At 35.2% G+C, this 14125-nt stretch overlaps 1 protein-coding gene across 1 annotated transcript in view; it reads left to right on the forward strand.

Annotated features, from left to right (window-relative positions):
- Positions 1 to 8121: 8121 nt before the first annotated feature.
- Positions 8122 to 14125, forward strand: part of LOC142318127 (facilitated trehalose transporter Tret1-2 homolog) — a 139954-nt gene continuing 133950 nt past the window's right edge. Inside the window, exon 1 of the mRNA XM_075354667.1 lies at positions 8122 to 8216. Coding sequence (XP_075210782.1) covers positions 8194 to 8216 — 23 coding nt within the window. The 5' untranslated portion in view covers positions 8122 to 8193. The remainder of the gene's footprint in view (positions 8217 to 14125) is intronic.

Genomic DNA, 14125 nt, shown 5'->3' on the forward strand with positions numbered 1-14125 from the left:
GGATGTTTTCTAAAATTAATGATTTTTATTTATTTTGAACTTTGATCTAAATTTTTTAATAAATTTAACCTAATGATATTTAAAATGTACAAAGCAATTTTAAGAATTCATAAGCAATTTTCATAACTCTGCTGAAGTAATCAATATTTCTTCTAATTACGCGTGCGCGCACACGCAATCATATATATATATATATATAAAATTTAAATATAATATTAAAATCATCTTACCGATAGATAAGTTAATTCCCTCAAACGTTTTCGGCTATTCCGCCATATTCAAGAGGATTGATCTTATAATAATTTAAAATAAAAATATACAAAATTCCCAAGATAGAATTATTAGAATCATAACAATTGATCGTCATAAATTAAAAATTGTAAATTTAAAATAAAAATAATTAATGGTTATAACAATTGTGACATTCTTACAAAACGGACCTACTTATTTAACTTTTACTTTAAATTTCCAATTTTTAACTTATGACGATAGATGTTATGGTTCTAACAATTTTATCTTCTAACTTTTATATATTTTTATATTTTAATTTTAAAGTATTATAGGATCAATTGCCCTGAAGATGGCGGAGTAGCCAAAAACGTTTGAGGGAATTAACTAATCTACTGGTAAGCAGATTTTAATATTATATTTAAATTAAATTATATTTTATCAACGGTGCCATGTTTGCAAAACTTAATATATATATATAAATAAACGTTAACGTTTCTAGCATAAATTCCATGAGGAATTTCAAAGGACGGGATTAGTGCCAAAGGGTTTAGCTCGCTTATCATTAGAGCTAAACGTTTTTAAAAATTCTACCGGCTAATATTATATCAACAACATAAACAAGTTTTCGATCTCTCTTACAGAAATTTTTCATAAAAAAAAACATACTTTTTTTTTATATAATAAAAATATAATACTTTTTGAAAGAGGGTAATAATTCCGGAGGAAGTTAACGTGTTTGACTGTAAGTTTACCAAATCACCCCGTATGCATCGTTAACTAGGAAACTTGATAATTTCTATAAATCTCACCCCAGCAGTTTTTAATAGTTGGAGCGTTTGGCTCAGTAAGCAGTCTTAACTTGGTAAGTAACAAAAATTATTTACCTAATGATGACTCTAGGTTTTAATTAATTGTACTGATATAATGCAAATAAGATGAACTGCTAAATTGTAACTGGATCAATGCCTGTAATGAAACTGTACGATTTTTAAATAAAATAAGAGCACTTTAACGAAATTTTTCTTTTAGTGAAAATGAAAAAATAAAATGATAGTCTTCAAAAAGAGAATTTTTAAAATCCCTAAATTAAACAAAAGAAGTGAATTTTTTTTTATTACGATAAGCAAATATACTTTTGCAAATATTTAATATGTTTAAATACATTACATATCTACATTAAATTGTTAGCTTTCCCAGACAGTTTATATATTAATTTAAAGATTACTAAATTAACATACATCTCGACCGTTTCTGAGATGTGTAGTCAATTGAAACCCAACCACCAAAGAACATCGGTATCCATAATCTAGTATTCAAATCCGTATAAAAGTAACTGCCTTTACTAGGATTTGAACCTTAGAACTCTCGACTTCGAAATCAGTGTAAATCACACTTGCATTCTCTGTTTTATTTTAATTATCATTATACGTATGACACTACCGGAATGCAATAATTTGTGCGTTCGTTTGTAGTAGGTGCGCGTACGCACTATGTGTGTTGATCGTAGTACAATTTAGTAAATCGTTTCTATTGTTTACGCTGATTTTATCAGTTTCATTTACTATTTGTTTTGTTTTGAAAATAATACTGCGTTTTGAAAGTACTTCTGATATTTTCTTTCGTGTTAAGATTGATCAATTAATTTCACTGTCCTCTTGATATTAATGATACAAATAATAAGCTTTATACAAAAATTTAAAAAAATAATTTAATTTTGGAATTATTGAATTAAAATAAGTAGTTTATTAGCTACTACAACTAATTATTATTTTACTTCAATACTTATTTTAATTAATTTTATTTTACAGTAATTTTTATCTAGATATATTTGACTAAGTTGGATTATTCAAATATTGTAGACAACCTGTAAATCAGTAACTGTAATCATTATCATTCTTATTTCATTTTTTTTTTTTTTTTACAAAAAATACTTTTCAAGCATTGTCGTATATGTTACTAATCGTCGTATATCTACTAATCTTGAATATTCTAAAAGAGATTGGTAGTGGACGATTATTATTATGCCTATCTTTTTTTTTTATTATCCCTTACTCCCCTGGGCCGGAAATAAAATCAAGTAAACTCAGCCTTAGAGAGCGTGCTTCAACTCTGAGGGCCTCCCCACCTACCGGCAGTACGTTCGCATGGCAGTTCAGCCGTGCGAGAGGCAGTTCTGCCTCTAATCTCCGAGAAGAGGTGTACCGGACCCAACTGTGTCGTTGCCGGGCCCCTCCCCGGAGACCGAGTTTCGGTCTATACTTTTTAATGCCTCACGCCTCTAACCACTAAGCAGTGAGAACCGGGCTTGACCAAGTCGCCCCCGGCCCCCCAACCCAGCAGCCGGGTCTGGGTCTTTTATTTTACCCATCCTAGCCTAAGGACACCGGAGTCCCCGGTCGATCATCATAACCGACACACCTCGGCATACTGGCCCTCACGACCGGGGGCTATCCACCATTCCCTAACTCTAAAATCCACGCAGGCGCCCTTCCTCGACTTGGTTGCGTAGCACCTTAGTGGCAAACGAATTAAAAGCCCTCAAATCTTCATCTAATATCAAAATAAAACGTATTAAATTCTTTGGCTGGAGCCCATCCAGGCCAGCCTGCCAACGTAAAACACGCCATTCCTCCCACTCGAAGATCGTATATTCCGCATATCCACCCTAATACAATACTTGCAACAGGGAGAACTACGTCTGCTGAACCTATGCAAATAATACTCGAAAGTCCCATGAACTGTTAACATTTGTGTCATGAAGAAATTCATTTTCCCATGACCCCTATTTAACCAACGATCTATGTCTGCCCCCTGATCCAATTAGTACCTTCACCTGTCGTCCATTTCATTTTCCAGGAATTTCTCGTAGCCTCCATCGCGTCATATTTCCCCATACCTTCATATCGCTTCATTATTTCTTTCACTTGCAGCCCAGTTGCCGAGGCTGAAGCTAGCAAACAAGCTGCGTCATATGAAACGGTCCGATATTCACATATCCCGATCAACAACCTACGGCGATGTAAACTTTGAAGACGAGTTAAATTTTTTTTAATCAAACCGGTGCAGCATACAGAACAGAAGACATAACTGAAGACACTATTAATCTTCTCTTGGAAGCTCTCGGAACAAATTGAGTAGGAAGCAACAGTAGTTCAACGACTTAAAATTCTTCTCAGATCTCGTGCAAGAGTCAAGAATGTGTTGCGTAAACTTACAGGATTTATCAATCCTGACACCCAAATATTTAATGTTTTCATTGAATTGCAACAATTGGTCACCCAGTCACAGGTCTACTCCGCCAATACGTCTTCTCCCCGTTAGGGTGATGAACATACGTTTCTGTGGAGCAAGCTCCAGTCCTTGATTAACCATCCAGTTACTAACACTAGTTAACGCCAAATTGCCACGTTCTGCTACTTCTGCTTCCGTCCTGCCACTCACCAGGACTATGAGATCGTCGGCATTGTGTGGGCCTCAATCCACCTCTCTGTCAAGTACTTTCCTATTTGTCTTCTTAGATAGGGACTAATTCCCTTCCACGCAAGCGCTGTCATTATTGAATCCCAAGTAACAGACCCGAAAACATTTCATACATCCAGCATAATGATCGTGGGTATTTTTCTGGTCCTCCAGGTGCCCCTTCTTTCCGTAACAGCCCACTACCGCTTTCCGTACAGCACACCGTAACCACTTTCTGAATACCCTGCACCGTGGACAGTCCTTTCCAGACGTTGTACTGACTTGTATGAATGGCCTTCCTCTTTCCACGGCCTTCTCCATGTTGTTAATTAAACATAGTGGTCTATAATCAACATTAGGCGCATTTTCAGCAGGTTTCGGAAGGAAGACCAACCTTGAATTCTTCCAGCACTTGGGAAAGCTGTTGGTCTCAACACCGAGATTAGCAATGTCGATCAGCTCCCAAGAAACTTTATATGCTAGACCTTTGAAGACCGCGCCGGCATTCAATCAGGTCGGGGGCTTTTGCGATCACGTAGCAGATGAATCGCTTTGATTACTTCCTCCTGCGTGAATCTCTTACGATCACATTCTACGATTTCGGTTAAACCACTCTTCTCCCTATTGAAGAGTTTAGATATCTCTCTAGTAGCAGACTCTTCCGTGAGGACGGGTAATCGCCTACCAAACCGCTTCATTGCAATCCGATAGGCTCGCCCACAGATCTGCGTCGAGTTCACCACATAACTCTCGCTACTTCATCTCTTTTAACTTTTTAATCTCATAGTTCAGAACACGTCTCGCATTGACATATCTCCTGGCAGCCTCTTCATGCTCTTCACCACCAGCCACTTTCAACCGCTGCTTTATGCGTCATATTCGCTGTAGGTTCCTCCTAAGTTGAGCAATATTTTCGGTCTACCAATACACCGGATGATGCCTACTCGCCGCCTTTGGTATTTGAGCAATCTCTTGTATTATAATCTATTGAAGAACTTCAGGTGACAGTCTTCGACCATCAGCCAGCTGTCTTGTGACATTGTTTACAACTGTTGCAACCTGTTTCCGACTCAATATCGGTGGCCTCTGCACTGCGGCTGTTCTAGTCAGGAGGTCTTTGATCTCTAACATCGTGGCAAGATGGTCACTGGCATCTATACATTCGATAAAACAGCCCTAATCATGCTTCCGTAAAGCGCACGTCAAGCCTCCGGTGCGATGATCAATACTACTACTACCCAGACATTTCATTCCTTCCCTACACTCTTGAATCTTTTGACCCTTCCCACCACAATTGTAACACACATCGGCCCGATTGGGCCCATGAGAGTCCACATTCCTATAACCGGTGCTCCAACATCAGAAACATCGATCACTTTCTTGGTGTATATAAGCGCGACAATGGACCTAGCTTATTTTGATGCGTTTTCTCACCAGCTTACAGGCCAAACGATATGTCCTCACGATCGTCGCGTTGTGCATATCCTTGTACGCCTGGTGAAACGACGTAACGCGGAACACTGCTGTCTTGCCAATAAAATTCTCAACGGCCTCTCTAACCTCCTGTTCTGTGTCATCATCTTCGATATCTCTTATATCCACCACAGCGTGTCTGCCGCCTTGAGATCTGAGGTCCACTTGTAAATAAGCGGCTTTATCGTGGAGTGTAGCTGTAAATTGAGCTGCTTTCTCAGAGTCTTTGATTCTGACTTGTAACTCATCCTTATTGTCCTTCGGAAGTGAAAGAACCTCACCGGCTTCTTCCTCAGTAACAGAAGACTTTATGGTTTTAAGTAGGTCGACGTAGGATCTGCCTTGTGCCTTGACTATGACCACCCTGGTGTCCTCAGCGGGAAGAGTTGATTTCCTTACAGATAACGATCTTGATCTACTTGATCTCATGGTAGTGCTATGAAGAGCCACGGCCACCGGTCTCTCACTTTTCTTAAATAAAAATACTAAGATCTTTCTTATTATTACCCCAATAGAGCCACCTGGCAACACAAACACGGGAGCTGAAGACTTTACAAACACTCGCCTAATAGACGTCAAGATTACTTCCAACGCCCCTTCGTCCGCTCCAGAGAAGTTACAATAAATGCTGTATTTGCTTCTCTGAATTAGCTCGACATCTTCACCCGTAAGTGACGACACTTCACACATGAAGTCTCCGGATTTGAATGTAGCATTGCGGGATTTATCTTCCTCATTTCTCCCAGTCCGGGCAAGATCCACAAATAAGCACGTGTCACTATTCTCTTCAGCAATATTCTTCACCTCTCTAACCTTGTTAGGTAGAGCCGATGGACATCTAAACGACAGTTGATCTAAAAATTCCACATCTGTCAAATCCCCAGCAAGGGCATCAACTCTCAACTCATCAATCTGACTGGCTTGGCTAATGCCAGTTATCGGGGGTGACATCTCCCATAATTGTCCGAATTTTTTATACAGTTCACACAAACCCTTAGCCTCTATAATATATCTTTCCACACCTCTACCCAGATTCTGTTGCAGTGCAAGGTGAGGTTAATGTCTCTAGTACCTCCGGGGGGAGTTCCTCCTCCTCAGATGATATCTGCCTCGAGCGTTTCTGCCCCTTCTCCACCCTCTTCGCAACGTCCTTCTCTTCAGTCAAATGTCGTGAATCACCTACACTTTCAGTACTCGATGTTGTGGGTTTTGAATCACAAACCACTCTGAACTGCGAGCGCCTTTGACTCCCAGTCCCGACAGTTTCGCTCGCTGTTTTGCCTCGCCCGTCTTTAGCCATTACGTCCTTTTCTTTTCGTTTAGGCTTCGGTTCCATATTTTTAATCACCTTTTAGGTTCTATACAATTCCAATGAGGTTGAAAAAGAGTTCAGTCACCACTAACGTGTACTACTCCTAAGTCAGTAATTTGATTACTCACTTGGCTACGTCCGGGGGAGCCCTTTTTGAAACCCTCCTAACTTCTCACTGATACTCTGTAAGTAGTTAAATAAATTCTAACGTATTTTATAACAACAGATATGTCAATAAAATAAAATATTATTGTACCAGTAATATGACAATAGCTTTAAAAGTAAAGCTACAGTAGTAACCTTTCTTATCAGACCTGATATGATAACGAGAAATTAAAATCAAATTATCAAATCAATAATTTAATACTAAATTATTATTTATTTACCTTCCGTATAATAAACTACTGTCAGGATTAAATAAATTGCAACCAGTACATTAAACACAATTAAAACACAAAGTTATCAGAATAGATAATATATCACCCTATCTACGTGCTGTAATGATAGCGTCTCTTTCTTTCATCCTGAGGTTCCGGGTTCAAATCCCGGTTTCACTTTTCACATGTTACAAATTTATTGTCATTCATTATAGTAATTCGGCCTTGCGTCGTAAATTTAAATTTCCCAGGACTTTTCGCCAAATCCTGGGTAATAATGAAGAACTTTTGGACAAGGTGTTTTTGTTTCTCCGGGTACTAATATTTTACGAATTTTTAACTGTGTTTTTAGATTTTTTTATAATTGTACATTTTGTATCTTAACATTTCTGTTTAAGTCTTTTGTTCTGTCTTTGTTACTAATATTTTAGTTTGTTTTGATTTTGTTTTTAAATTTCTATTCTCAGTTTTTATTTTGTTTTTTATTTTTTTTTTTTTATCTATTAGGCCTTGTATTTATATTTCATGTTTTTTTTCCGGGCGTTTTAATTTAATTTTTAATTGTGGATTTTTAAAGTTTAGTTTTTTAAACACATATATACATCGTGCTCGGGTGATGATAACACCAAAGCGTTTTTCGCCTAGAAAAAAATTAAATAAACAATAAAAATTATAATAATTGTTATTCGGCGCCAACCTGTTGTATCATTTATTGTAACATTGTTTAGAAGGCAATTCATTTTTTAAAGGATAGACCTATTTATATATATACATATCTAAAAGTAAGTAATCTAAAGCAAAAATAATCTAAAGTAAGTAATATTTTTTATTAAAAAATTAGATTAGATTGCTTATTACAATATATTCAGTTTTGAGTTAAAACCGAAAATTAAGTACTTATAATAATTAATGTTTTTTTTTTTTGTTTTTTTGTTTTCTTTTAATGGTAATTATGTATTTCAAATAATTTCCAAGAAGAATTATAAAAAATAGTTAATTGAATTTTAGTGCTTAATTTATTGTAATATTAAAAGTAACTTTTGATAATTATGGCTTTTTATTTAGCATATTAATATTGGTTGACAAGTTTTATAATTTAAAACATTATTTAGCAGATTGACGTTTATGCATCGGTAAATGCGGACAAATACTAAACGTATTCTGTGGAGAGTCTCTCCTTGAAGATACCCGAAGAATTATAGTGGAGGGGAGAAAAGGTGGTTACATAACATAGAATCGGAGAGCATTATGTAAGCAGTGTACAGCAATCCGTTGCAGTTTTGCTTCCATTTGAGAAAGGTTCACGTGGTCATACGGTTAACAAGTTCAATAGACGATAAAATGCTTCAAGCTTCAAGTTCAAGGTACGTAAAGAAGTGAAGTTAAGTCGTTATAATTTGTTTTTATCGATAAAATTACAATTTTAATGTTTATTACAACTTATAACCTCAACAAATGTGGACTAGTAAACTCTTAGATTGGTAGGATAAAATTAAACTTGTTGCACTTTAAGCATTGTGTATGTAGTATTTTTCTCTTATTTCTATTAAATATTTCACATATCTAGCTGTGACTTCTTTTGGTTATAAAGTTACTTAAAAAATTAGATTTTTTTTTAATTTTATCATCCATTGAGATAATTTTATTTGTTGTTTGTTAATAAAGAATGAGAAACATATTAAAGTTTAACATTACATAACTAAAAAAGTATATATTATATTTGAAAAAAAAATGGAAAAACTTAAAAAAACATATAATTATTAATTTTAATGAATAAAAAACTCAAATTTATGTAAACTAATGTTCATATTCTGTATAAAATACAAGAGGACCCACTCATTTAACAAGAATTAACTTTCTTTTTTTTAATAAATATATTTATATAAATAATTTCGAAAATCGGGAAAATCTTTTAGCGTTATAATACTTAAAAAGTAATTAATTCACGTTAAAAATGATAGGTATGTTGTTAAAAAAGTAGAAAGGAGGACGGTGCTAGCATTTTCCTGGAACGGCTATAGGAATCCATAGGAAAATATAGATTAAATAGATTAAAATAATTGTATTTTATTAAAAAAAACTTGTCTATCAGTATGATATTTTATTTGATTCTTATAAAAAAAATAATTAAAAAAAATAAAATAAATAATTTAATAATTTTCTTAAAGTAAAGACGTAAAGTAGGTATTAAAAACACAGACTGATATAAAATAAAAATAAAAATGTTAAAAACATCAAAACTTTTTTTATTAAAAATAATTTATCTAAACATAAAAATTTTGTATAATATATCTTGTACCTGAGATCAACATAGAAAAAAATTATTTATTGAAGAGACTGATTTATTACGTAACGGTTTTTTAGTTAAATTTTATTCATAGGTTTTTCAAATTTGCAGTTTTTTCAAACTTATTTGCAATTTGAGGATTTTTTTTATCAAAATTAAACAAATAGATGAATTAAAAAATATTCAGTATGATTTTTTTAAGGTTACTGTTTCTTTTAAAATAAATATTATTTCTGTATAACGTAAAAAAATGTTTTTTGTTATCTTTTACAATACAATAATTTTTTTAATAATTTTATTATAGTATTATAATAATAGTGCAACAGAACAAATAATTTTAAGGTTATCATATTTCTCTTTTTATTATTTATTTATATTGTTTTTATTGCTTCACAATTATTGAGTATACTAGAAGATGACTAGAAGATACTAGAAGATATACTAATATACAATACTAGAAGAATTTTTTTTTTCTACAATTAGTACAAAATTTTCGTAGCCTCTAAACAAACAGGTTAACCTAAAATTTTATTTTAAAACCAATAAATTCCTTGCATTATGTTTTAGAATGTACTCAAAATGTTTATTCTTAGTAAAATTACGTAACAGCTAAGATTTTCTTAAAATAATATTTATAATTAATATTTTATAAATTTTTTATTTTGTGAGCTAAATTATATTTCTTTTTTTTTTGCTTCTAAATTAAAGAAATTTCGAATTATACAAATTTCATAAAATTTTATGTTATTTTTTTGAAAATAATGAAAGAGGACATTAAAAATATTAATAAGACATTACTATAAATATTAATAATTAGAAAAAAAATAATAAAAATAATGATATTTTTTACACGATTGCCCTAATAAGAATGTAATGTATTTAGGGTATATGTTTGTTCTTTGATATCAGCTGAACTGTTGAACCGATTTGGATGTATGACCCCGCCGGTCTCCGTGGCGCTAGTGTTAACGTCTCGGCCTTTCATTCGGAGGTCCCGGGTTCGAATCCCGGTCAGGCATGGCATTTTCACACACTCTACAAATCATTCATCTCATCCTCTGAAGCATACCTAACAGTGGTCCCAGAGGTTAAATAAACGAAAAAAAGAAAAAAAAGATGTATGTCCCCGTGTTACCGTGAGTGTCATAGACTATATATATATATATATAGAGTATGTACAGTACTATTTACAAAATTGTTACCCACAATGCTCTTTAATTATTCTATATTAAAGAATAATGTTTGTTGCAGTGTTTTTATTCATTCATGTTTTTTTTAATTTTTATTATTTATCTATTTTTATTCACTCTAATACAAGTTCATATTTTTTTATATAAAATATAATGTATAACTTCTATAAATAAAAATAATTGTTATCATATGTAATTAGAATTGCTTAATCTATTTTTTAATTATAATGAAATAAAAAAATAAATAATTAGTCTCAGTCAAAACGATTGAATTCCATAAATACATTTTATCTATTTAATAATGACTAAATTAAAGAAAAATTACTGATATATAAAAAAAATTCAATCAATATTGTATATATATTCTACTTTAACGAACGAAGAACTTAGTTCAACCTACGTAGCATTTTCCGTTTTTATACTGACGTTCAAGCCTTATTAATGATCAAATTCACTGATTTCAATGATTAATTTTATTTTGTAGAGGAAATCCTCTGTTGGCTTTCTATAAGTTTCTTCAAAGTAATCTAACTGAAAAACTTTTTACAACAGAAATTTACATAAAAAAAATAGATAATTTCAAGTTATATATTTTTTTTAAATTGATTAAAACTGTTTTTTTTTATTTTTAAGGTGATGTTATATTGCTAGTCATTCTAATATTTAAAAGTATTTTCACATAAAAATTTTTAAATGGGATAAATATATATAATCATATATATATATATATATATATATATATACTAGCTCCCCAGCGCAGCTTTGCCTGCGCTATGTGGTTAGTTGAGTTTCCCATAGCGATCAATCTTTTTATTAGTTTATTAGTCAAGTAACCGGAGGCAGGTGCAGCCAGTCATACATACAGTAACGGTGGCTGTGGCTGTGGTGGTTGAGCTACAGCGTCGTATATCTTCACAGCCCTTAATAAAATCGGAATTAAAAAAAAAATCAAAAATGGTTTTTAGTATTTATCTGAAGAGTATTCGGAAGCTCAAATCTATTGAATATCTCGTTTACATAGTTGTGATTGAAAAAATTTACAATCATTGTTCAAAATTTTTTTCTTTTTTTTTAATCTCCTGGACTGCCGTTTGGTATTTCTTCAGAGGATAGGATGAATGACAAGTAGCGTGTGAAAATAGCATACCTGACCGGGATTTGAACCCCGGGACCTCCGGATGAAAGACCGAGTCGCTCTACCACTCGCCCCACGAAGGCCGGCTTACCTTTCTTCATCACCTTTAAGGTCGAATTTAAAAATTTAGAAATTGATTTATTAAAAATTGGATTATTTATTGAAAAAAAGTAACAGGGTTTCAAAACAAAGTTCAAAAATCCATTTTAACCCTTGAAACTCGGAATTTGAAAAAAACTAGAAACTGGAATTTAGATATGCATAAGCAGTTCAAATCCACTCATACAGTGATAGACACTTACAGTTGACGATTCATTAAAGTTTGTGCTTCAACCAGCTCTCCTCCACTTCCACTTCTACATATATATTTTTTTCGATATTTTTCAATGTAAAAGATATCTAAAACCTTTTTCAGTTGTGCCAAGAAACATGGGTAAAAATTTGATTGCGATTGATCTGGGTAGTTTTTAGGTAATACAGATATATTTAATTTATTTATTTGTTATTATAATCCAGACAGCATTTCCTCACATTGTTATCACTTTTTTAAGATCGTGTCTGTGTATTTTTTTCTGGAGTATATATCTAAGTAATTTTTAGCCATCAAATAATACGCATAACACCTTCTTCAATAAAGATTACGAAAAAATATACATAAAGATATTCAGTTAAAATAATATGACTATACAACAAAATATAAAACTAATTAGAAATAACAATTTAGTTAAATACCCTGCGTACTTATATGATTAAATAACCGTAATGGCATATCAAAATACCAACATTGATGTCTGAAATATTGCTATACCGATAGTTACATCTAAACATCTATATAGACATACATTTATATATAGATATACATTATATAGATAGTTACATTTCGTTTCTTGGGAGGTACATTGCAAGGGAGGCACTGAAACTTGTCAACCAAGGAAGCCGACTAAGGAAGGGCTTTTACTTAGTGACGAACAAAATGCTTGTCATGCTACCCCTTAAAGGCGTCGAGTATCGAGTACATTAGGAATCTGTTTAACGCTGTTCTGCGGACGCCATAGGGAATCTTTGGTCATGGGAGATTATCAGGAAGTGAGGAAATCCAGGCGGAAACGCAAGCAGGAGCCCGTGCCATCCTCCCCCTCATCGAGCGATGAGTCGAGCGCGATGGACACGGGAGCACCCACCAGGGCGAAAACACCGCCGGCTGTGGACGGATTTCGAAAGGCCAAGGGCAGACCTGGTAGTTCTGCCCAGTTAGCGAAGGGGGTCCAGGAAGATCTGGATCACCTGATCGATTTTCTTACTCTCCCGGGAGCCCGGGAGAGTACTCAGCCCCAGGGCTGAGTACTACTCAGCCCTGGGGGTAAGAAAAATATGCTGCCACGGATACTCAGAGTGAAGTCTGCGGTAGCAGCTTTGTCCGAGGGTTTTGAGTCCCTGGCCTCCAGGCCCCGTCCTCCAGGGAGGTCAGGGCTGCTGCTCTAAAGGTAGTGCAGGCCCCGTCGGCGCAGCCCAGGCGCTACGCCGACGTGTTGAAAAGCGGGAAGCTGGCTAAGAAGCCAGAGGTTATTTTTATCAATAAGGCTGAGGGCTCGAAGACCACGAGCACTGAACTGAAGCGCGACTTCCAGGTTGCTCTTCGTAATGACCGGAAGGAGCTGCGGATTAGGGACATAAAAGAGACTAGTAAAGGTTTGGTGGTAGTTGCTGACAACAAGGAGACTGTCCGAGTCATCACGGAGTCTCCCGCGGTAAAGAAGCTTGAGGTCAAGGTGGACCCCAAGCGAATGAGAAGGCCCCGTGTTATAGTGTATGACATTGAGCGAAGCCTGCCGGACGAGGAGGTTCTGTCTCTCATTCGAGAGCAGAATACCGACTTGGACGAGGCGACGTTCAATAAAGAGTGTAGGCTGGTCTTCAAGACCGGAAAGCGTGATGCCCCACGGTATCACGGTGGTTTTGAGCTAGGGACTGGTCTCTTTCAGAGGTTCGTGTCCGAGGGACGAATCTTTTTGGACTTCGCATCCTGCCGCGTTAAGGAATACCTTGACATGCAGCGGTGCTTTAAGTGTTGTCGTTATGGCCACAGGGCCAAGTTCTGTAGATATGCGTCGGTCTGCGCGCATTGTGGTGAGGAGGGCCATAAGCGCGAGGACTGTCCGCTTAAGAAGGAGGCTCCGACTTGTGTCAACTGTAAAAAATTGAGCAAGATTAGTAGGCACTCAGTTACTAGCAGGGAGTGCGGTTGCTATCTGAGAGCAGTTGAGATTTATTTCAACTCTCTCGATGGTTAGATTCGGTCAGCTTAATGCCCAGGGTGCCTACGCGGTCCAAGTAGAGTTAGGTGAAGTTGTCGAACACCGGAGCCTCGATGTTGTTCTTCTACAGCACCCTTATGTGGTTAAGGGTGATCTGCCAGGTTTTTCAGGCTGGAACAAGTTCCATGTTGGTGAAAGTAAATCCGCCGTGCTGTGCAGGAATTCATTAGACAGTGTCTTCATACGGCAGGCCTCTGACACGCATCATATCGTTGTCAAGCTTGCTGTGGATGGTGTAGACTTTATTGTTATTAGTTCGTACTTCCAGTACAGGGATCCCACTGAACTTTATTTGGAAAGATGGGATAACATTATCAGGCTGGTAGCGGGCTATGCTATTCGTATA

The sequence above is a fragment of the Lycorma delicatula genome, chromosome 1 (assembly GCF_047948215.1).
Source record: "Lycorma delicatula isolate Av1 chromosome 1, ASM4794821v1, whole genome shotgun sequence".
NCBI classification, from domain to species: domain Eukaryota; kingdom Metazoa; phylum Arthropoda; class Insecta; order Hemiptera; family Fulgoridae; genus Lycorma; species Lycorma delicatula.